Genomic DNA, 24,808 nt, shown 5'->3' with positions numbered 1-24,808 from the left:
GTCCTGTAGTTTTCCATCCATTTATCTACCATTTATATAGTTTTATATCCTTTTGGCTAAAACATATGTGTGTAAAGAAAAGAACAAGCTAAAAAAGCCCTGCATGGTTTCAGTCAGAAATCAAAAGTTGTCAGTAAGATGTTCCAATAGGATGCCTAAACTTCTGTTCAGTCATCTATAAAAGACAGGATGACAGGTCCAATGAACTAAAACAAATAAACGGAAAATTAAAAACTTAAACCTACTGGAAGAGTGGATGAATCTAGGTTATTATAAAATAATTATTAGTAAAATACACACATTGGTAAACCACCTGTCTGCATGGATTAGGTGCTGTTTCCCATTTCCGATGTACTCTGTGCATCCGATGAATACTCTAGATGGTTGCATAGCAGTCTRTTCTAATGTTATATTTTTGATGTTTTTACAACTGAACACAGTACAGTTTAGGAGAGCACATGCATTGGCAGAGACTTCTATTCCTAGCGAAGAAGCAGAACTACTACATAAGCAGRTCATCACTTCAAATTCTGCTGCTTTTTTCTTTTCCAAGTGCTTGTTTTCAGTGTTTGCGTCAGATGGTAAGGATGTTCGTGCCACCCTCTGCGTGTGCCAGAGCTYTTAAGGTTTCGTGTGGTTTCCTGAGGAACTGCGATTTTTACCATTTATGTCAATAAACTTTGACCCATTGTGGTCCTTCATGGCATCAGTGAGCATCTTCCAACTTTGCATTTATGGTAATTATCATGTTGCTCTTAAGCTCGTGATGCTGAGCAGGTGAGATGATTCAGTAATTCTATGAAGAGTATGTACTGGGAGATCTTCTGAATTATGTGTATGTGCTACAACATAAATAATGCACATTTCTAACACTAGATTGAAACAGTTCGTGTGCTGGGTGTTCTTTAGTTGTACTAACAGTAACATATTTATTTGTCACTTTTCTTCCAGAAAGACTTTTGAACTCTTTTTTTGAACAAAAAAGAACTATTTGGCCTGTAGATGCTGTCATCCTTTTTTATATGCACCATTTTTTACAATTACTGTCACTAGCAGACACTGAGTTTTAAAACTCCTGGGTTAACCTGAAAGGGAGCTCAGAATTAGATTGGACGTACGTAGTGTGATCGCTTAATAAACTACGAGAAAGTCGGGTCTTTTGGATGCGACTCTGACCAATACAGGAAGCGGTGCGTTAAYTAGTTGTAAGCGGTCGTTGGTGAAAATAAGGGTTGAGGATTGTGAAGATAGTGGTGTGTCRGGGAGGCCTCTTAACTTGCCTTAACTGTGAGCTTAAGTAAAACGAGTATTTAAAACTTAAGTTAAAAAGGGGCAACTTACTGTTCAAAAGGGAATATAAATATAACTACCATGTGTTTGGCCTTCCAAAGCCTTTGAATTATTCATGTTTGCATTTTATTTGATTGCTTTTGATGATGTACATATGGTTATTATATATGTAGACTGTACATTGGTAAAGATCTCTATTAAGGAGGATAAATGTTACTTAACTGGCTACAGGAAATAAATACCCTCCTTTTTTATTCCAGAAACACACCTGCATGAAAACTATCCACAGTACAGTCGTTCAAATGCTCTCGCTAAATTAGTGTTGAAGTGCAGCTTCGTTCYACGTTATTTCTATTGCTATTTCTTTTTCCAGTGCATTTGCTTTATTTATTCTTGTGGTGCTGGTACATTATTCGAAGTTACTACGGCAACCTGTCACCATCTGCTATTATAAAGTATGCTGGGATTTAGTTGCTAGGTGCTGCTAAAGTTTGTCATCTTACTCATATGACTTAATATTTTTAAGAGGTTTCTTTTGCTGTAAGACTTGCACCCACAGCTCCCATGCACTGTAGGAATAGTGGGGCAGGTAATTTTCCGCGTGCTCTTTCCACCTTGACCTCCGAGTGCCCCGTCTGTTTTCCTGAACGCCCCTGTGATCCCCCTGCTGCACTTGTATGTGCACAGCCAAAACAGTCTTGGTTTTTAGCTCATAGTTTGCAGTGTTAATACTAAAGCCAGCCAGCATTACAGTTCACTGAAATTTGATATTAATCCTGGTTTTTTTTTAGTGGACAGGGAGTTTGGTTCCTGAGAGAAGAAATTTCCTCCTCTATGTCTCATTATCCTATTTACTCTGTACTCCTGCTAGTGATAAAAGTGTAATGTTTATACCATCCATTTCCTTATGTCCTCACCTATTTTTTGAAAGGCTGTCAGCCAGTTGGTTAAGTCTAAAATTAGAATTCAGCACTGTTTCTATTCATGAAGTCTTCTAAATTCAAATGTAACTGAATGTTTATAAATTTAAAAATATGCACTTGTTACTGCTTCTCTTCAAAATAGTGCAGTATATTCCAAGCAGATTTTTCTGCTAATGTTTCTGTTAGTATTCCCTTATTAGTCAAGTGTTTACTTTTTTTTTTTTTTTACACATTTGACCTACTTCCTATCAAGCATCTCTGCTGTGATACATTAGATAAATCCTCACAAGCCTAAGCACAGCTGAAATGACTTCTCAGGGTTTTACTTGAAGAATTGCATGTTCTCTGCTGCAACCTCTTTTAATATTCAGTCCTTACATACAGTGCTTGATTTTAAAAATGAACAAAAAAAAAGTTTAGAATCATAAGCAGTAAACTACTGTGTGTGTAGGTGGTGCTTGATTCTGCATTTCTTCCGTCCATCCAGTGCGGTCAGAGCCTGAGAGATGGTTCTTGTGCAGAACTTGCTTTATTCCCAAGCAGTTCGTGATCTTTGCGCATCCCAGCAGGAGGCACGGGGGCAGCCCAGGGGGTTTCGGTGCCTGCCCGCCGCTTTGCAGCCTTCCTCGCAGGGCGCTCGTCCTCGCGCTGACGTCCTGGCGGTGAGCGTGGTGGTGCTGAGCGAGCCCCAGGACCGGCGTGCGAGGCGGCATCGGGGAAGTGCGTGTTTATCGCTGGCCTCTGGCGATGGGGAGGGAGGGGCGAGCTTTTAACCCGAAAAGGAGCTAGCAGTTCATTTCGAGTAGTTGCCATTGCTGACAAGAAAATGATTAAAGATCAACCAGTATTGGTGTGTTTTCCTGCTTTACAGTTACATGGAAATGGTGGAGGAAGTTTTCGTAGCAAACCAGCTTCACTGTCACTGTCTTTTTTTATATATCAGTCACACTGATGGGAACATGACAGGTTTGGTGTGAGGCACTGGCTAACAAACTGTGATCTCTATTTATGGGTCTGTCTTCAGTGAGCAAAGCCTACCATATGTTAATTTTAAAATGACCATACACAGTTACTAAGAATAGGCATTCATGCCGTATCATAATAAGAGACGTAGCTAGACACATTTTAGAAGTTGGTTTCAACAAATAAACTAACATTCTTAAAGTCTTTATGCCTTTAAGCAATACAGTACATCTATTCAAGGCTTGTAAAGAAATCCTACTTATTTCAAGAAGTGATTATTTAAAATGAGTGTAAGGAGACATTCTGTAGCATCTGTTTAACTACTAAAAATGCAAACTGTTTTTTGCATGTACAATATTCTCTAACTTTTGTCAGTAATTTTTTTAAATTAAAATCAAGGCATCAGAGCAAAAAATACCACAATTTCATTACTGAATCCTTTGCAGTTTGCTATTGCTAACAACTGTGGATTAAACATCACAGAAAAGACTTGTCTCAGCCATACCTGTAAAAGTAAACTATTATAGCAGGAAAATCAGCATTTCCTTTTAGAAGAGCATCAGTACCCGAGAACACACGGCTTCTTACCTGAAAGCTGTGGGTTTACCTGCAGAAAATATATCTTCTTAATCTTGCGAAGTAGGCAAGCCTCTTGCTAGCACTAATGTTACTCCAAAAGAAGGTATAATAAGTCCTTTATATTGTAATTTTCACTGTTTATGTGCAAGAAGTGTACTGGATCTGCTCACGTAGGAATAAATAAAAAAAAAGCAGTACAAACTGAACAGCAGCTACCATATGAAAGTAAAAGACCTCTAGTGGCCATAAGCTGAAGCTAGCGAAAGCTTGCTTTCTCTGAGTGGTAGACAAAATGGTTGGGTAAAACAAACCGCAGTYGTTACTTCACTAACGTGTGACCTTGTTGCTTTTGTGATGTGAAGGAAATATGAGGTGGATCAGAGTCAAAGGGAGGGAGAATGTGCTCTCTGAAGGCCAGGGCAAGATGGAAAGTAACTTCCGCTCCGAGGGACTGGGGGGTCGCTTGGATCAATTCTAAACCAATAAAATAAAAGTTTCAAGTAAACCTAGAAAAATATTTTGCATGCTGGTCTCCTTCATATTCTCTTACTTTAAGAAAATCAAAGCATTTGAAGCAGGCTCACTTAAAAAGGATAATTAAAATTTATAAAATAAAATATCAAAATGAAAGGCATTGATAGGAGGATTCTTTACTGTAACCTTAAAGGAAAATTCCAACCATTAAGCTCAGTATTATAGTTTGAGTGATAAGAAATGTCTTTGTCACACTCAGTAAATTGCAGTGAAAACCTACTTTATATCTTGCAACATTTCTACTTTAGGAATTAAGAGAAATAAAATATTTCCTTTTGAGGAAGTTTGAGAAAAGTTTTGAGAGATGAAAGCAATAGTATTAGTGTATAGATATTTTACGGAGTTCTGTAATAGGTACTCAAAAACCTGGAGAATGTATGTCCTTTCTTGCAGTATTTCCTCTTGTGCAGTACTGTAGACTCTATTTTTAGGATAAGTTGAAAATTTTGATAGTAATATTGTACTTTCTGCGGATTCCTGATGGAAAAGTCCTAAGCAACATAACGTTCTTTTTAGGAATCTTAAACAAATGCTGAGTTTTGTTAAAACTGCATTCTCACGCAATGTGTGTTTGCATGTGGTGTTTCATAAATGATGCCACTTTTTCACCAGAGCCGACCCCTTCCTGGAGCAGCTTTTGTATTGTCTTTTTGGAGTTCTTACTGCATTTCTTCCATCTGGGCTGGCAAAAACGTAGTGTTTTGTTAGTATAATAATTCCTTTTTTTTCTTTTAACATAAAAGGATTTATTAGACGTTTAGAATACTTCAGCATTAGAAATAATACAGTCCAGCATCTGAAATAATCGAGATGTGCATTATCTTTCTGTTGATATCTTTCTGGTTTTCTTTTAGAGTCATTTTGTGGCATGCATGACAGCAATCTTAAACCAGATGAACAACCAACATTACTCGGTTTATATTGAAACTTTTCAGACAAGTTCAGAACTAGTGGTGAGTACAAAAGTAATCACGGAGTTGATAAATACATAATTCCATTTCTAAGCTTTTTATTAGCTGTGAAAAATCAGCAGTGTTGTTTTGGATTGTCTTGTCTGGTTCTTCCTAGCATGAAGTCTGTATGTTTCTGTATGTTTTCTGTCTCTGGGTCATTCGTTGTATTGCCCCCCTCTTCTGGTGATGTGCTTGGGTAATACCGTGGTCAGAAATTTGGAAAGAGATAAATGTCACTTTTGTTAACCCCAGTACCAAAGTGAATAATTTAATAATCAAGAATAAGTAATAGGATCTTTTGTTCTTTTGTTCTTCGTTTCGCACACAGTCGTCCATTTCCACTTTTCATTTTCGATACCGAGTCTACTTCTGGCCAAGATAATGTTGTGTGCTAAATGCAGCGAATCCCTTATTCTCATAGAGCATCTTTTTATACCAGTTGTTCCTACAATAAATTAATGATACCTAAGGAATATCCTAATTTATACCAGTGGTCACTCTCTTCTAGACAGTTTTAGCAGACTTTTGTCTGTCCCTTTATTTACACTCCTGGCACAACTCTGAATTAAGTCTGGGTATTGGCAAAGGCTGCAATTACACCATCTAAAGTTTCTCCGCAGAGGTAATATTTTGAGTTGGCAGATATTTGTCCCTTTCACATTCTTTAGTATAGTCAAAGTTGTCCCATAACTGAAATGCTAACAAATCAAATCTTGGGTAGCTTTTGCAATTTTTCAAATGCTTTGGGTTACTTGGTAACATAAGAGTATTTTAATGTAATTTCAGCTTCCAAACAGTTTGGGTACTTAGTCCTAGGTTATATCTAGCAGTTTGAATCAAATCAATTGCAGTAATCCTTAATCTACTCGAGCAGTTCTGCACAGCAAATTGTAAATAAATAAATAAATAAAATATATCAATATATTTAATGGTTTTACTTTTTTTCAAGACATTGATTTGTTGTTTTTTTCATTTTTGTAGGTAGTGTAAGCATACGTCAGTGAAGATGACAAAGATTTATTTTCCAATAAAGCTGTTGAGACTTATTGTTCATTTGGTTTCCTTTAAGTAATTTGACAAGAAAGAGTACAAATTTCTGCAGAGAGCTGCTTGTGAGGCTTCGGTAATAGATGGTGACATATGAGCTTGCTAGCCTCCCAGAGTTTCTGTGGCCTTGGTCAGAAGCTCAAGGGTAAAACTGCCTCTTTGCAGTAGATATGAAGTAGACCTGAAGTGATTCTTTTAATTTTCTTTGAGTTCATTATACAGTGATCGTCACCTTCTTTTAGAAAAAGACAAACTGTTTGTTTTGTTTGAACATTTGTCTTCAATTTTTAATTTAGAATACTAAATTTAGACTAAATGGACTAAACAAAAAGTATATTTTTTAATCTCTTCATTCCCTATGTATTGAGAGGCTGTTCTGATAAATAATAAATAATTCGGCAGTTTTACTCCAAATTACTGTAACTTTTTCTTTCCATTCATTTATGACTTATCTTTTTTTAACAGGTGAATGTAATGACTTTTAGTTTTCATTTTGAATCTATGACTTCAGTCCCAGTCTTGGGGTTACTGATATCTCTGGGAATTCTTAAACTGATTTCACAGGGAACAGAATGATGCCCTGCCTCTTGGTTGCCTAATCACAGCAGGAGCACTTGAAGTCTTTGTTTTACACAGTCTCAAATTACTGCATTTTCTTATTTTAGGACTTCTTGATGGAAACGTTCATAATGTTCAAAGATCTCATTGGAAAGAATGTTTACCCTTCAGACTGGATGGCAATGAGCATGGTGCAGAACAGGTAAAATGGGACTGGAGGATCAATGTTCTTGTTCTATGTGCTAGCGAAAAATAAACTTGTTATTTAAACTTGTTATTTAAATAATAAGTAGAGTTTTGCCATTTCATCTAATATCGGTATATCATGCCAGTGAATGACAAGAAGGCTTATGTCATCTGAAATGATTTACTGACAGTACACTAAATAACTAACTGCCTGTGCTGCACGCCATTTTTAAAAGAAAGGGAAAAATGTATTTAACATAGTAAAATGGACGTATATAGTTGGTCTCCATGTTGACAGTCAGCAGAGGCCAAACTGTAAAAACTTTGTTTAAATCTTAAATATATGCTTTCTGTATAGGATTAGAATGTCCTCAGTAATACGTCAGCATATATAATTCATTGTCTTGATGGCTATATGGGAAGATTAAGATCTCTCAGTACCAGATAGAGTTCTACCTTCTAATCCGATAAACTTTATTCTGTAGTTGTAGAAAAGTTCATTGTGATGGAAGAGTTATCAAACACAATTTTCCTCTCAGAGCACTGAGATAATGCTTGGTCGGGTTGCTGAAAGGTTTGATGAGAAAGACCAAGTCTTTGAGCATAGCTCAATATTTGTAAGAGGARGTTGGATCCAATGTGCTTAGCGTGGCTCATGTCGTTGAGGAAATACGTTGCCATGCTCTATATCATGTGGAGTTTCAAGATGTTTGATTACTTCTAACTTGGGTATGTTGTGTCTGTACCTGAGTCTGAAGTAACCATCACAGGACCACTGTGGTCATGGTGTTAGGATCGCATGCAGCATAAGTGAAATATGATATCATATAGATTCTGCTGCCACTTGAGCTCTTCAATTTATCATTTCCTCTTTGTGTGATACCAAATTGGAAAGGAGTGAGAAGTGATCTTTGTGCATCTCCACCACTGATAATGGGTTTAGGGAGCTGGCTTGAGCCAGCATATCACAGATGGAGTCCCTCAGAGTCTCTTTGAAATATTGTTTGTTTGAAGAGGAGGGAGATGTTCTTCCCTTAAGGCGTCAGCTATGTTGTTTATAATGGGCATCGTTTGGAAACAAATGTTTTTGGCAACAAGGAGAGGCTAGTATATAGGGTGCTGGATGGGCTATGTGAGAATGTATTTCCTAATAATTGTTTCTAGCCACTCAAAGCTACTGACTTTTCATATCTCTAGTTCATAGCTGAGGAAGTTACGGGAGAGTTGGACTGAGAATGCAAAGTAAATGCTCTAAACAACTTTAGGTGGTTCTTTTTGATCAGCTGTGGAACTGCACATGAGGGAGAACTTCCTCAGAGCGTGAGGGTGTTTTAGAGGTTTCACCAGTGTCTGCATAAGAACAAAATGCAGCTGTGAGCACATGACCACCTTACCTTGTGTTTTTTTGTATTTGCTGGATTTCCTCTRCTTCACATGACTTGTTGGAAATCCCAGCTCTCAATCTCATTGAAAGAAATCTGGAGGTGGGGAGAAATTTCTCTTTGCTGACATATTTCTTAATTGGATGTTACCTTCAGGATTGAATTTCTTCTTGCTTCTAGCGTTTCTTGTTTTGGGGTTTTTCTTTTGTGGGTGTTTTTTTGTTTGTTTGTTTTGCTTTTTTTTGCAGACAGTTTATAGAAATGCTTTGTACTTCTCTAATCTACCTGCTAGATTGATTATGGAGTGAATTTGCCTCTTGTATTTTTTCAGGAAGACTTCTATTGGGAAGATGAATCTTGATTACTTGTACTATCGTTATCTTAATCTTGTAGAAATGGCAGTAATACTGAGTTTCGTAGAAGCCTCAGAGACACTCTCCTAAGGAATTTAAAGTCTCACAAGTCCATACATGGCCATAATGTGAAAGATGCCACAATTACCTATTTTTAGTTTTCCAGTTGTATGATATTGAAAAGGAGTGAACAGAGAGACTACTTTATTAAGTTGAGAGTCTCCTGGGAGTGGCTGGTCTTGAGGAAAATACTGCTTTAAGACAAATTACAGGGTTATAATGTCAAATTCTACTGTTTTGCTGGTAGATACATTTTGACCTAGGTTTTGAATGGGATGATTTTAAGTGAAAATGTTTTTGTTTGTTTATGTGTTCCATGATTCCAGAGTCGGTTTATCATTTTGGTGGTGGTCTGTGGTGATGTTGGTGAGGCCTCAGGTGCCTACACCTGCCTTTCTCACCCCCCCACGCTAATGTCTGTGAGGATGGTTAGCTAATCCCCTGTCTGAGGTGGGGAGGCGCACGTGTGCTAGCGGCTATGTTCGTTTAGAAGAACTTTCAGTTAAGGTTCTATAAACGGTAGTTTCATCCCTCTTCTTTCCCTGTCCGAGCCAGGTTTTGGCCTATAAAGATAAAATCTAATTCAGTGCACGTTCTTATGCTGCAACTACTTGCAATTATTTTTTATGTACCAGTGATTATTCTGAAAAAGCATCAGCTCAGTACTTAAGTAACTTAGAAGTCTTTTGTTGTATGCAAACCTATCAAACTTTTCATATATATAACCATTTTGTGTATCTGGGAAACCCTGCTATCTGCATTATTCACAAGAATAGGATTTTAAATTCTGTAGAGAAAAAAACATGTCAATCCTTGCCCAAAGCATTTGGGAATGGGGGTTCACTGAATAGTATCTATATTGTCTCAGTTATTGATATTAGAAATTCTCTTGTGGTACTGTATATTTGTTGCAAATGCCTCGTAATGACTCTGAATTTTGTGGACTAATTTGGTGCAGTCGGGCTTTGTTGCTGTAAAGCTTATCCTTCACTGGAGAAATCAAATGAAAATATTTAAAGAAAAAAGTCAGCATTTAAAAAAGATTTAAAGTTATTTAACAGTGCTGCTATAAACAGGTTGGTTACTTAAATTGACTTGACACTGTTTATCCTCTTTGATTATGTTGSTGTTCCCAAGATTAAGTGAGGAAAATGAGTTGTCGTTCTTACTTTCGTGCCTTGATTTTAGGTTGTAGTAACCACAGCTGGGAGGGGGATGTGGTGTTATAAGTCATTATAGAAACCATTTCTTTGGGGGGGAGGGAGGTTTAAGAAATAAATTGAAGGCTAAATTAGATTTTTGGATGTGTCTTATTAACGTGCTTTTCTTCAAACTGGAGATGTAGCAAAGGAAAAATTGAAGGGTGACAGGCCAGCATTTCTTAAAATAATGAGAGAAAAAATAACTGTTCAGCACAGCTCAGGTTTTGTTTTCTTAATTTTAGCTGCTCTGAGTGGTAGGCTACACGTCAGCCGTTTCAAGCCCCCAAGGAGACGTCTCACCTAAAGAGTGTCCCCTTTCTGAAGAGCACCAGTCACAGGCTGTAGGGCAAGTCTATTCTGTAATGCAGCCGACGGCACTTCTTCCCTGCAGGCCTTCGGCAAAGGCTGACAGCCTCCCCCACGTCATCGCGCCTGTGTTGTGCCCGGCGGGGAAAGCGGCCGCCGGAGGGGTTGGGCTGTAGCATATGCGGCGGTACAGAAACGTAACATCGGAGTGCAGTTAAGGACAGAGCGAAGGGAAGAGAATAGACTGGTACTACAGGTTTGCTCCTGTTTGTAGGTAAAGCTATTCTGAATTACTCTTGTAGGTAAATACAGACAGTCGATGCAAGTATGATATCAGGGATATTTTTATTTTTTTTTTAGACACCTAGTTTAGATAAAGGGAAAAGCATGAGAGAATGACTTCTCTAAGTGGTCATGGAGAATTTTAATAAGTGAGCATTTTTTTTATGGGAGCCTTCAAATGTCTGGGAAGTGAGATACCTCCACCTGAAGGAAGGGAGAATGGACATGTTCAAGTCTAGGTGGAGCTGTGGGAGGAGAGTCAAAAGAGTGGGAGAAGAAACTTAATTGACTGAACTAACGTAGTCAAGCTTTGTCTGTATCAAGGTGGATTGCTTTAACTTGGATTCATTTAAATCACTATTTCTTATTGGGCAAACTTGAACTTCGGACATTTTAATTTTGCCTTGAATTTGCAATTTTGTTCTGTTTCTTTCTAAAAAAATAGGTTCTCATTGACCAGTAACTGCATTAGCATGCCAGACATAACTRCTTTCAGTGCTCTTTTGACTGATTATAATCAAAGTGGCTGTAGTGTCTCTGGGTTTTTTCTTTTTTTCTTTTTTTTTTTTTAATCCTATTTAGGAGGAAAACAGTCAATATCAATCTGTCTGGCCTGTTCTTCTGTATTTGCATAATATTGTTGTGCTGTAAACCTTTGGTCTACAGCTGTGTAGTTCATAAGCACTAACAAAATAAAAATAATGTGCTGCTGTTTCTCAAAGCGTATTCTTATTCCCAAAGCCATTCACAATTTGAAGGAGGCAGAGGCTATATGTGCTATTCTCCCTGGACTGAGAGGTCTGTTTGTAACTAAGAACCTAGAAAGGGAACAGATTACTTATTTTTTGTCTTCCTTTAAAATCAGGGTGGGAAGAATGTTCTTTTTCTTGGCATGCTAGATGGGGCAGAACATTTTGGGAAATAGTAGAATCCTCACTGAAGTCATTAGGCTATAATATCTGAATATTTCGTGATCCTCCTTGGTAGATTTAATTATCTCCTGTTCTAATAAAGGTTGCTTACTGCACACTTCTTACTAGCTGTTACTGCTTGTGTGTGCACTTTATTCCGCTTGTGGTACTGATAGACTGTTGGCTATTAGCTTATTAAAAGCAGTAATTCCTAGGTACATGGCATTTGTGGGGAAATGCTTTGCTTTAATACCATATAATATGCTTATCTCTCCGCTATTCAGAATTTTAATTTAGAGACACATAATTCCTCCTGGGAAATTCCCATACCTCATTGGCAGCACGAACTGCATAGGGAGTGAGATTCACTGAGTGAAAGAAATGGTTCGTGGGATTGCAGCCAAAGGGAAGGATTCACACCCTTTCCTTCGGTTCCTCTGGACTTTGAAACGGTCATTGCTAAGATAGCTTGGAAGTAGCTGATTTTATCATAAACAGTGCTTGGAATCAATTTTGGTTGCAGTCCAGCCTAAAGTTGTTTAGTCAGCACTTGTATTGTTCGTGTGTCCATCTGAACGGGTTTTTGAACCTTGTTGGCATTATACCTAGGTATTTAAAAAGTAAGAGGAAGTAGGCTTTTTTTACCAGTACATTTCGAGGTCAGACCCTATTTGCTGGAAAAACTTAGCTGTGATAACGCTGTGCGGTATTTTCTAACACCAGCAGTTAGACTTTTTATTAAATATGTTGTCSTTACCTGTACATCTGCATGTTTTCAGATATCTGTCTGAGTCAACAGTTCCCTTGCCCTTTTTAAGTCTAACTTGACAGGCTTAGCACTGCAGGTATTGGGCAAAACACCTGGAAATGTTCTGAATTTCTCTCGTTATATGCACTAAAATAGCTGCTTATTTGCTGATGAACTGCTTTGTGACACCCTTAAGACCTGGTTCTCATGTAGCTCACGTGTTGCAGCAAAATTATTAATTCAGCCAAATCTCATTATGGCTTCAAGTCAGTGTCAACTGTACCCCCCAGAGCTCGCTCTCCTGTTGGTATCACCAGGTCCTGGCCAACGAGCAGCCTGAGGCAGGAGGAGTTCCTATTTGTCACCCACGACAGGGAAATATTTTAGGAAAGGGAGGTTAGGGATTTCAAACCTGGTTTTTCACACACCATCTGCAAATGGCTGAGTTAAACTTCTGAAGAGCAGGTGCTCCACGCTATACACATGCATGGTTTTGAACATCTCTACCTTTGAACAGAAGAAGTCTTCTCTTCAGAGTAAGTAGCTGCTTATAGTATTGTTCTGTGAATCACAACAAAATATTGCCTTATAAAGAAGTGGCATTTATAAAGTTGCAGGCCCAAACTTTAAGTAACAAGCAAACATTACAAATTCAGTGACTGTTAGACTATGGGGTTTTTTTTTAACTTTGAGAGAAAACCTGAACAGCAGGTAGTCACAATTTAAACATACTATTCAAGGATAGTGTTTATAATAGTTTGAGAGGGAAGGGTTATTGAACACTGTTGGCAGTAAATAGGGAGATGTGGCTTTTTCAAGCAAGAGTTTAATTTAAGTATTAGTGGGAGAGGTATTACAAACTATTTGTTGTTGCTACCAACTTAGCATATTTCATTTAAAAAATATTAATTCAAGTATTAGAATGTCTTCTCAGTCTTCCATTTATCTGTTGGTGGAACTGAAAGATTATCTTCTTTTCATATTTTAGAAATATTTGGTTCTGTTTTCTACAAAAAAATGCTTGGCTCATTATTTGTTTGACTTGCAGAGAATGCAGAGGCACATTTTATTTATTTATTCCGAAGAGAAAAGATATATATAATTTGGGTTCGTTTTATTCTTGTTTTTCAGCAATATATTAGGATTTAAGATTCATTTATATAACCAAAGATGGATGATGAAGGTTATGCAGAAGAAGGTTTTACATTGAGCGAGTAAGACAAAATTTAGGAGGCCAGTCTGTCATATACAAATAATTTTTTCTTTCCTTTGATCTCATTTTCCTCCAGAAACTTCTGACTAGCCTAAACAGAGTTGACAGAATTCAGTTGTTTTTAAGTGCTTGAATTTTTAAGGAGTCAGAAGGTATTTACACATAGGCTTACGGCATATTGCAGAACTTTGTAAATTTAATATCTCAAAAAGTATTTTAAGCAACAAATATAAATGTTTAATTAGAGTACTCCTGTATGCGTACATGCACAAAAAGGTAAATTAAATATTTTAACAAATTCAGACACTTTATTCTGTTCAGTCATCACTTTAATCATGTGTACTAATAAGATGTGTACTTGGATGGTTTGTTTTTGCCATGAGACTAAAAATGCTCTTGCAGAAATGCCATTTTCTCTATTAATGTAAATGCCCTTTCAGAGGCAAAGTATTTTTTGTAATTATTGTTCTTGGTGGGATACTTGGTACAGTGTCTCAGGATGCTCAGATTTGTATCTTTTCATTAAATCTAAATAATTCTGTTTCTCTTGTCTTTCCCAGTTCCCACAAAAGTCAGCACTTGGAATAGAGCAAATGGAATAAGGTTTATCCTGGGAAAATGGGACAAGGCAGATAAAGATTAGAGGTAGTTGTTTCAATGTGGTTTGTAAATTTACTTCCATGGAGAGTTAGGTGTCCAGGTGTGGCTCATGTGGCTGACTGAGTCATTGAATGCTCTGCTGTCGGTAACAGCTATAGCACAGAGCATCTCTTCCATCTGTAGGTGTTTCAGATGTAGCGTGATGTAGCCCTGCTTTTCAGTCACCTGCATCTTTCTAGCACCAAATGCCACAGTCTGCTTACTCRGCGCTAGCTCTCCATATTGCTCATTGCTACCCATTTTATGGGAACGTCTGCTTAGTAAGAATCTAAACTCTTAATGACTGCAGCAGATCATCTGTTCACCAAGATAGGCTTTTGCGTATCATGGGCACGGTGCACGCTAGATGCCTGTTAAGTTTTCACTGCAGTCATTTAGCCTTTTATCTGAAATGCAGAGAGGAAACACGCTGTGAAATATCCTTTTCCCACTCCCACTACTTAGTATCCCATCTTTCTTGATGTTGACTGCTAAGATGCACCAGCTTCTAGGGATGGGCTCTCCAGGACTACATGTAAAGTCTTCAATGGAGAAAACAACCCAACTCTGATTAAAAGCTTGTTAGTTTGGTATGTTCAGAAATCCAGCAAAGATAAACTGTCATTTTTCCAGATCCACTTTGACTTGCATCTAAAAATCTCTAAGAGGAGAAACAGGATCTTTGGAATTAGCTTGTTATCATAAAATCCTTCTAGCATGTCTTCAGCTATTTTTATTTCAGTAAAGCATTTAGGGGTTAAGAGAGTGAATAGTATTTTCCAGCCTTTAACACATGCATGCAAATGCGTAGAAAATTATGAGGAGTTTATCTGTTTATAAACTATGTTCTAAATGTGTCATTACAGAAGACACTCAAATGTCATGGGTTCAGTATCCATAATTTTCATAAAGTGTTGTAAATGCTACTGAGCAATTGTTTAATGCTTCCCTTCCTGATATAGTAAGTTCAACCAACGCTTCCTAACTCAAAAATTTTCGAGGAAATCCAATATATCCAATTTTCTCAAACTTAGCATAGTCGTGCACAGTTATCTTTATATTTTTAAACAGCAGCGTCACAATAAAGCCTATTAGTAAATTATCCATTTGAGGCTTATCTTTTTTTAGGACACTGATTGAAACTTCTGAATTCATACAGTTTGGGCTATAAAGTAAGCTCAGGTGAGCAGCAATTAGACAGCATAGTGATACATAGTTGTCTGTGTCTGTAGTTTGTATTCGTAGGTTCAGAAGAAGCTGTGCTTCTCTGAAAGTAAACAAATCTATGCATTCTAAAAGAAGGTATTTGCTTTCTAAATACTCTCAGTAAGAATGTCTGAAAAATCAGAAGTGCATGTACTGTTATGTAATGCAGATATAGAGAAGTGAATTCACATACAGAAAGCTTATGTAACAAAAGATATGTTATTTAAGACACCTTTTCTTCTTGTGTAAGAATAGACAATGTATTATGTTGTTTGATGCCATAATTTTCGTAATATTGGAGTTTTTAAGGGTAAAATAATGTTTGGATTTCACTCTATTTTACAAATTTTATGGTGAGTTTATAAATAAAATGAAGAGCTCGAATGATGCCATTTTTTAAAAAGTCCGAGATAGTGTTGGCCATTAGTAATCCACAGCATTATCCATTAGTTTCATACAATTCTGCAATTTTAATTCTTTGGCATTTGAAGTGATAACATTATTTCTAGAGAAGGCACAACAGGTCCTAGAAACATTGTTGTCACTGAAAGTTTGTCTACAAAGGTATCACCTCTACAGTGAGTTGAGATATATAAGAAAATAAAGACAATGGTATGCACAAGTATTACGATAAGAGTGAATTTAAGTCAATGGGTGAAAAATAAAAATTAATCTAAGAATGGAGAAGTTACTTCACAAGATGAGTTCAGACTTCTTCCAAAAGTGTAGACTATAAGACCAAATTTTTATTAGTGTATGGCATCCTGATATAACTATGTTAAGTAATTACATTCATTTATACTAACTGGATTCTGGCTTTGTTTCCTATACCCAGACTTGACCTAGTACCAAAGACACCATGGCTTTTTTTGTTGTTGTTGTTTTTAATTCAGAATATTTCAACTCTGCAAACAATTAGCTGGAATGCACAAAAGAAGGGAGTAGACCAAAGTGAGAGAATGCTCATAGTATAAAGGAAATTACTGAAAATACCTTTCAAGTTAAATTACTCATATCGGGGTCCATTATGACAGCTTTTTGTACACTTATGTTTTAAAGAAACGAAATTTCTTAAAAGCATGCTGGAGATGATTTTGTAAAGAATTTGGCATTAGTGTACCTCATGTGCAGTTCTGAAAACAGATTTTGAATCCTAAATGGGAGACGAGTAATCTTTATAATGTACTGTAAGTGGATGCTGAAGGATAAGCTACATACAAACAGACTGTTAAGAGAGAGATCTTAAATGGAAGCTGCCATGGTTTGCCTTTTGTTGTAGTGCATCAAAGCAATTGCTTATTCTTATGAGCATTCTAATGCTCTAAGCATCACTTCTTGTACTGCTGTCAAATTACCTCTCATACGTTATAGCACGTATTATTTTTGTATGCTTGACATAGCTATTCAAGGTGAATTTCTGACTAATAAGCACTTTACTAATAAATAAAATGAATTGTACATAACAATTTATAATTGAAACAAACAGAAGCTGGATAACAGTTATTTTGAAGCAGTTATTTTCTGACCAAGATATTCGGATAGGCTCTCCTGTGCTACATTGAAAGGATGGGAATTTAGGAAAATGACAGTTGCTTTATCACTAGAATTTAGTCTGAATCATACGAAATAATTATGCTTCAGTCTATTGAGATACTGAATTGAGACAAAGGGAGAACTATGATTAAATTATACTATTTTCTTTGCACTGCTGGGCATATTTTTCCAGTTATCAGGGAAGTGGATTGCTTCATAAATGTTGCCATCATTATGCTCTTAATAACTAGGTTTCTCATCACCAAAAGGTTTTTAAATGGCGTTTCCATCCTGCATTTCCCTTCATTTCTAAATCAATGATAGCTTGTCACACTGTTAGGAGATAATTTCTGCTGTTACTTCTTAAAGATTTTTGTTCTCATCTTTTCAACTGTTTTATCAGGCTTTCTTCTGATGCTTTGTGTTTTGCACACTGAAACAGTAAATGAGGTTTTAATATCGCCTGTCACCGCTGATAGCTTGGCTGGTCTCTCTTCTGTGTATTTTATATCTTCCAGGTTCAGTTTGCAGTTGTTGATTGCTATTTCAGTCATTGACAATGATCAGCATTTGAGGTTAGGTCTGATCCACCTTGCTTAGTCTCCTCTAAATTTCACATGTCGTCTTGTAGCTTTCTACAAGAAGGAAATAGAGACATGATGGAGGCTGGCAAGGGGATCGGTTAACCTTAGTAGCTGCTTTTCTTTTGTTGTTGCTTCATGTTAAGAATATCTATCAGGTGCTTTCTGCAAACCACTGTATGAGGATGCCTCTTAACAAGTCAGCATAAAATATGTAAGAATATTATTTCAGCTCTGCTCTTCCCTAATCCAGTTTTAATATAATTGGTGTACTGGCACAACCATGCCTGTTAAAACCCTAAAAATATCTTCAGAATAATATTCAATGTATCTTTTAGGCTTTGAGACTAAGAACCCACTTCATGCTCCTTGTCTGCTCAAGTAGAGGCTTCACTGATGAAAGTGCAGATTGAGCAACCTTTTGAGTTTTTTTAAAAAAATACTGAAATCAGTGTAACTCCTTCTCTCTTTGTGGACCAAATCCTCTGGAGGAAAAGTGATTAGAGTTTGGGGAAAGAAGTTCTGAGTTTTCAACCTCTCCAAGTCTTCAGTGTTTTTCAGACTTTATATTAAAACAGCATATATTACAAGTTCTTTATAGTTTCTTCTGGTAAGAGCTTTCAAAACAACACAGGAAATAATGTTCTTCTAAAGCTTCTCTCTTCTTTCTGTGTCTGATTATCCAGTAAAGGTCTGTACCTGATTAATTCTTTGTAGCTGTCATTACATCACTGTCGTCACAGTTTTAGAAGCCACAGCAAACATGGGTTTGACTCGCTGCTCAAAACTCCTGAAGTGAACTCAGCCTTTAGCTTAGCATCTGGATTACTCATCTCAAGATTGGAGCAGTGAGCTCCCCAATTCTACACAATGTTGTGGACGTGAAAAGACTGAAGAGCATCTTACTGCTGTTGGACCACTGCTTTAAGACTTCATGTATGAGAGGCAGAGGAAAAATCCTTTCATGTTTTTGGGAAAAATTTATAATTCTGTACCTGGTTTGGAGAATTTCCGTAAAATTATAGTTTTGTGGACCCAGAATTTTCTTTCTTTTATCTGGGAAGGAGACTTAGAAAGCTGTATGTACAGGGCTAAGTGAAGAACGTGGTTTAAATTGTGAGCAGTAGAGGAGAGCTAGTTAGCATTCAGCCTTTGCAAAATCAGGTCCTTTTGTTTATATGGCTATTCATGTATTTAAACACATGCATCGACATTAGGTTTCCATTTCTAATTATCTTCACCATAGCATACAATGTATGAAACTATGTTTAGAAATAGGCCGACTTTTACAAAGCCACCTAAGAACAGGCGATGCTACCTTAAATTGATAGATTGTACTGGACAGCCATGCCATATAAATAATGCCTTAATGCAGAGTTTCCTGGTTTTTGCTTGCATGCATAAAGTCTGCTAAAATTCACTTTTTTTTTTTTTTTTAACTGTAATCATTCCTTTGCTTTATGCTACAAGGAGCTGATGCACTAATTCTAACTTTTTTGCTAAAAATAACTTGGAGTTCCAGATCTACATTTTAGCTTTATTCATCTATTTGCACTTCAAAAGCAAGGACAACATGCAGACCTATTTTGAGATTAGAGTCATCATCTCCTCATAATAACTCTGGAATCCTACTTTAGTTAACAACGTGATGTTTACAAATACAAAAATATTTCTTTTTTCCATTACAGCTCCTCTGTTGTATTTTGTGTGAGAGAGAATCAAATTGAAATCAGATGTTTATCTTAGGATGATATAAATTTTCAGCTTTGTTTGACTGAGATCATTTGTCTGTGTTACTTACGGTTTTGTTTTAGCCCTATTTAGGATATACATCTAAGATTGCGACTGTCCTTCCTGTATGATTCTATTCATTGGATTTTAATCTAAAGACTTTCTACTAATTGTGCAGATCAAACTTTGTAAAAAAAAAAAACAAAAAAACAAAAAAACCCAAAAAACTGTCAGTATAGTAAAGGAGAGCAGAACTAATAGTAAATACAGAAAGGTAAAGGAGACAGCAGCAGCTGAACCATGGCTATCCTGTTGGTTTTATAAGCCAAAAGCTTGCCTTTTTATACTCAAATGAAGTCCAAAGACTTTAGCTTTGGTGAAGGTCTTGCATAAATCTCCACGCTGAAGAGATTGGTGTGAACTGTAGGTTAGAAGCAGCAACCCCCAGACGCTTGCGAAATACTGTCAACGTTATTTTGCATAAAGGAATTACAACAATTTTAGATTAAAATTATTGAAACTGATGAGAAACTAATTCCAAGTAACTCAAGTAACTGTAGAGAAGTTCTCCTAATTAAACACCTGAAAGAACATAGGTATAGTGATTAAAGTCAACGGAAAATCTTACAAGAGGAGAAGGTTAACAAGAAAAAATATTTAATGACATTATCTTTATGAGAAATCAGGACAGTGGCCTTTGTTCAGTCTAACCTTGCAAAACAGAACTGAGCAAACTCTGCCCAAGTTCTGAGAAAAGCTCAAGTGATCTGTTAGAGAGGCAGGGGAAACCGAGTTATGCTACGCTGTGGCATGTTAATCAGTATTTTCAGTATTTTTCATAAATAACTTCTTCTGAATTCGGGTAATACACACAGCATTTTTCTGACCTGTTTTGGGGTGCATTCTGGCCATCCCTTTTCCATCTCTATCTTCTCTGTTATGTTAATTAGAATAGTACTGGTAGTGAGTGGTTATTTCTCTGATGAAATGACTAACTCCTCTTGAATCAATATTCAGTTCACTGTTAGGAATATGCTGTTAATAATAAATAAATTTATGCTTTGTTCTGTTGTCATCAGGAATCTCAAAACATTTTATAAGTATCTGTTTAGCTTTCCACTTGGGGCTAGTTAATTAATACCCCCTATTTATGAAAAAGGGTACTGAGGCATATAGAAACGAAGTGAATTGCTATAGGTAGGACAGCATGGCATTGACAGGAGCCAGAAATAGAATTCAAACCTCTTGTCTGAATGACTTCCAATGACAGAAATAGATGCACCCTCTAGGCAAAATAAAAATGCATGAAAATATTGCGTGTTTCCTGCAAATGTGTCATTCCAGTATGTCAGATAAAAATATCTGTGAGAATTAAAGGGGCATTCACAGAAGATAACCCATGTAGGATTGTATTGCATAGGACCTTGTAAATATGTTTAATATTATCCATAATTTTAACTGGAAATTAAGTACCTCACTAAATTTTTTCTAATGTGTCTTTTGGGCTTTTCACCTGCGGATAACATTAAACCACAAGCTCTTCACAGAAGTTTTAAAATATGACACACGCAATACTACATCATAACTATGAAATAGATTTGCACTTTTCACATGTTTGTTATGATTGTTTCTACTGTATCTTGCACCTTATTCCTGTGCTTAAAGACAAAAAGGTAGCTAAAAGTTTTGTTTTTTTAAATGTGAGACAAGTCATCGTCACAGAATCACAGAATCCCAGAATCGCTGAGGTTGGAAGGGACCTCTGGAGATCATCTAGTCCAACCCCCCTGCYCAAGCAGGGTCACCTAGAGCACATTGCACAGGATTGCATCCAGGYGHGTTTTGAATATCTCCAGAGAAGGAGACTCCACCACCTCTCGGGGCAACCTGTTCCAGTGCTCTGTCACCCTCACAGTGAAAAAGTTTTTCCTCMTGTTCAGATGGAABTGTCTGTGTTTCAGTTTGTGCCCRTTGCCTCGYGTCCYGTCGCTBGGCACCACTGAAAAGAGTCTGGTCCCATCCTCTCGACACCCTCCCTTCAGATACTTGTACGCGTTGATAAGATCTCCTCTCAGCCTTCTCTTCTCCAGGCTAAACAGGCCAAGCTCTCTCAGCCTTTCCTCATAAGAGAGATGCTCCAGTCCCCTAATCATCTTTGTGGCCCTTCGCTGGACTTGCTCCAGACGTCACCATGCCAGATTCTGCCCAGACAGAACATTTAGGTGACAAGTGCTGGAGCAGAGCTTAAAAACCCCCAGCTAATGGGAAGTAGAAGAGGTCTCAAAAACTGAGGACACCTGTTCCTCTGTCAACAAAAAAAAGGCTTTTTGAGAGAAGGGAAATGTTTTTTGACTCTCTGAGCAGCTGGAGCTGAAGAACATGATTATGTGGGTTGGCAAGAAATATGCTTTGCAATTCAAAGGAGAAGCTAGAGGAATATAGTTCCACAGAAAGRAGTCAGAGCGCTGAAAAGGTCTTCACCCAAAACTCCTCCTCGGAAGAGTAATGGAGGCAGAGACAGACAGAATAACGTGTAGGTGTCCATCATTCTGCCTAGCTGTGTGGTTTTTGTGCTGTCTAAAGCAGACAATTCTTTCTGCAATTCCTTTTTTGCAAAATCTTAATGTGCCTCTGTCAAGTGTCAGTTATTTTTGCAGAGATAAATGCCTATGAGAGTGAAGCTTGAGGGAACAGTATATTTAGTTTTGCTGTGGGGAGTCTGGAGCAGCTTACTGAGGAATCTTGTTTCAATAATAATTTTGTTGGAGAATAAGAGGCTGAAAAGAGAGTCCAATAGCCTGTTCAGACCAGCATAAGCTAAAATCACAGGGCAGTTTTGTGAGTACATAGAGGTTGTTTGGGAGAACTGAAGCTGAATCAACTGAAATTGGAGYGTTGAGCAAAATCTGATGTGTTGAACTGGGGTGAGTTATGACACTCAAAACTTCACAGATCAGCTCCTTAATTGCAAGTCTCACAAGAATATCTAAGGTTGTGTTAAAAGACTAGATCAGGCTTTGCCCTAGATCTTGGGAAACAAGCTTCTCTGAATGCACTGGGGTGATGTGGTAGAGAAACACATCACCCTTGAAAAAGGGTTACCTCCCAGTGCCACTGTTGCTGTAGTAGTTCAAACTGTAGCGTCCCTCTGATCACATAAAAAATTGGTGGAGTTGGTGAGATGCAGCTCCATGTACAAATCACTGCATCTTTTTGATCATATCAACATTAAGGAAAGACGTTAGGGGGATAGGAAAAGAATTATTTCTTATGTTTTCCCTAGATGGTCTTTTTGCTCATGGGAAGCCATAGTTATAATAAAGGATTTTAATCTAGCCAGTCAAGTTGTAGTCCTAGTGAAACAATGCACTTAATGTACTTCTCTGGATTATTGCTTAATGGTTAAATAAGATTCCTTGTCATGAGCTTGTCGTAACCTGACCTTTTCCTTTACCTCGCTCATTAAGAATCTGGATTTAGCTCTTCCAATTTTTTCTTTTTTTTGGTGATGAGACCTAGATCCATTTCACCCAGTATTCTGTTTCTAATAATAGCTCCTAAGAGATGCCTACGGAACAGTATAAGAACAAAGCCAGGGATGTAGTAGCATTGGCCTGCTGTTTTGCCCCAATCTACAGCGACTTGGTGACATCAAATAGTCCTCCTTTGATTTGTCTAATCACTTTCGAGCCCATATAAGCTTCAAGCATTCAGAGCATCTTGTAGAAATGAGTTGCACAGCTGAACAAGACTAGCATAAAAGCCATGTCTTTATTTTTAATGCATGCATCAGATGTTGTTCAGTGTTCTCTAGTTCTTGTGTGAAAAGCAGAAAATGGTAGGTATCTGTCATCTTCATGGTACTTTTCATTTTATAGATTCTGCCATATACCCCCTCAGTCACATCATTTTATCTGACTGGGGAAACTTAGTCTCATACACCATCCATAAAATGTGTTTGATCTTTTTTGTCACTTTCTCCTGCTTTTTTTTCTTTCTTTTTTTTTTTTTGCTGTTTGTGTTTGGTTTATCCTTTTGAGATGGTAGACTAGAACAGCACATAGTATCCAACACAAGGATGAAACATTGCTTTAACAGTAACATATGGATGTTCTGCATTCTCCTAGTCTTTCCCTCATAATTATAATTATGAGGGAACTCCTAATTATAACTCTTAAACTTTATCTGTAAGGTAGCAGGAAATGGGTAACTTCTTTTCCAAATTGTAGATTGATTGAAACTAAATTGCTGAAATAAACTTCATAAATAGTGAGAGATACAATTGATTTTTGTTTTACAAAGGTACAGTGCTGGAAAGTTAGATGAAGAAATTTGCTTTCTAAATGGGATATAATCTTCTGCTTTAATAAACATAATAATAAACATAATAATAAACTGTTTAATAAACATAAACAGATGCTACTTTTCAAGCTAGAAGCGTCATGTTTTCAGTCTTTGGAAAAATAACTGTGCATTAACTCAACTTCGAATGTGTTTTTATAATCAACCTGAAGAGGAAGATGGGCACAGGTATGAGGTTCTGTGAGAAAACTGAAAAGTTGCACACAATATCTTGTAATTGGGAAAATTTACTGGCAGCTCCTACCTAATAACATAAGTACAGGAGCTCTTCTGGCTGTCAAACGCATGAAAAGGAGGCAATAACGTTGTAAACAAGCCACATTTGTCATATAGAAGGTAAAATTGTGTTTGAAAGATTTATTATCTGTGTATTTTGTCTGAATATTGTCTGAATTTTTCCATGAAAAATCAAGAAATTTTTTGACAATCCTATACTTAATATTTTTGTGATGTATTATACATAACATGCTATTGCACAGAATGTATTTATGAATGTGTAAACTTTTGCTTCTTATAGTGTTTGCAGTATTTAAATGAGTTTCCATCAATACTGCATATGGTTGGAATGGAATCCCAAGGATTACATACATCAAGTTGTATCATTGCTTTTCTCTTTTAGGGTGTTTTTGAGAGCTATCAACAAATTTGCAGAGACAATGAACCAGAAATTTCTGGAGAATATGAATTTTGAAGTCCAAGTAAGTATTCAGGCTTTTTGGCCAAGCAGAGTTAGCGTATGGCTATTGATTTGAGTGTTGCGAGGTCAGGTCATCTTTGATATGAAGTGAAACACTCAATTTGTAGACTCGTAGTTCTTTCTTTCAGAAATCATTTAATATTGGAGTTTTGTTAGTTTGCTTAGTATCCTTCTTTATGGCTTTACTTTTCAGTCGTGCATTTTATATGTTTGGCTTCAGATAAAAATAAAAAAGTATATAGTCTTTGCATTAAACAGTTATTAAAAATGTAAGTACAGTTTTACAATCACAGTATGTAGCACACGCTGCCTGGTTATGGTTTGTGCTGTAGATAGAAAGCACACTAACAATGTGTTATGAAGAATGGCTCCATTTCACTCTTTATGTTAATTGTAGTTCAAAGTAAATCCCTTGTAAGTTTAAAAATGCTCTCTGATTACAAAGATGTAACCTATTCAATAGCTAATAACATTGATGCTAAATATGAAGTTCAGAGAAAGTTTCAGGCCCATGCTGCCTTTGTTTCTTGGGTGGTATATTTTAAGGTTAATCTTGTGATTATTAATCT

General features: G+C 36.9%; 1 protein-coding gene across 1 annotated transcript in view; it reads left to right on the top strand.

Moving 5' to 3' along the window:
* The window catches only part of DOCK2 (dedicator of cytokinesis 2), a 228,840-nt gene that overhangs the window by 142,277 nt on the left and 61,755 nt on the right, over positions 1–24,808 (top strand). Inside the window, exons 28-30 of the mRNA XM_026061319.1 lie at positions 5,144–5,242; positions 6,955–7,049; positions 24,162–24,240. Of these exons, the coding sequence (XP_025917104.1) occupies positions 5,144–5,242; positions 6,955–7,049; positions 24,162–24,240 (273 nt within the window). The remainder of the gene's footprint in view (positions 1–5,143; positions 5,243–6,954; positions 7,050–24,161; positions 24,241–24,808) is intronic.

This window comes from Apteryx rowi, unplaced genomic scaffold (genome assembly GCF_003343035.1).
Source record: "Apteryx rowi isolate R43461 unplaced genomic scaffold, aptRow1 scaffold_18, whole genome shotgun sequence".
Classification (NCBI taxonomy): Eukaryota; Metazoa; Chordata; class Aves; order Apterygiformes; family Apterygidae; genus Apteryx; species Apteryx rowi.
This window is presented reverse-complemented; position numbering and strand designations above follow the sequence as displayed.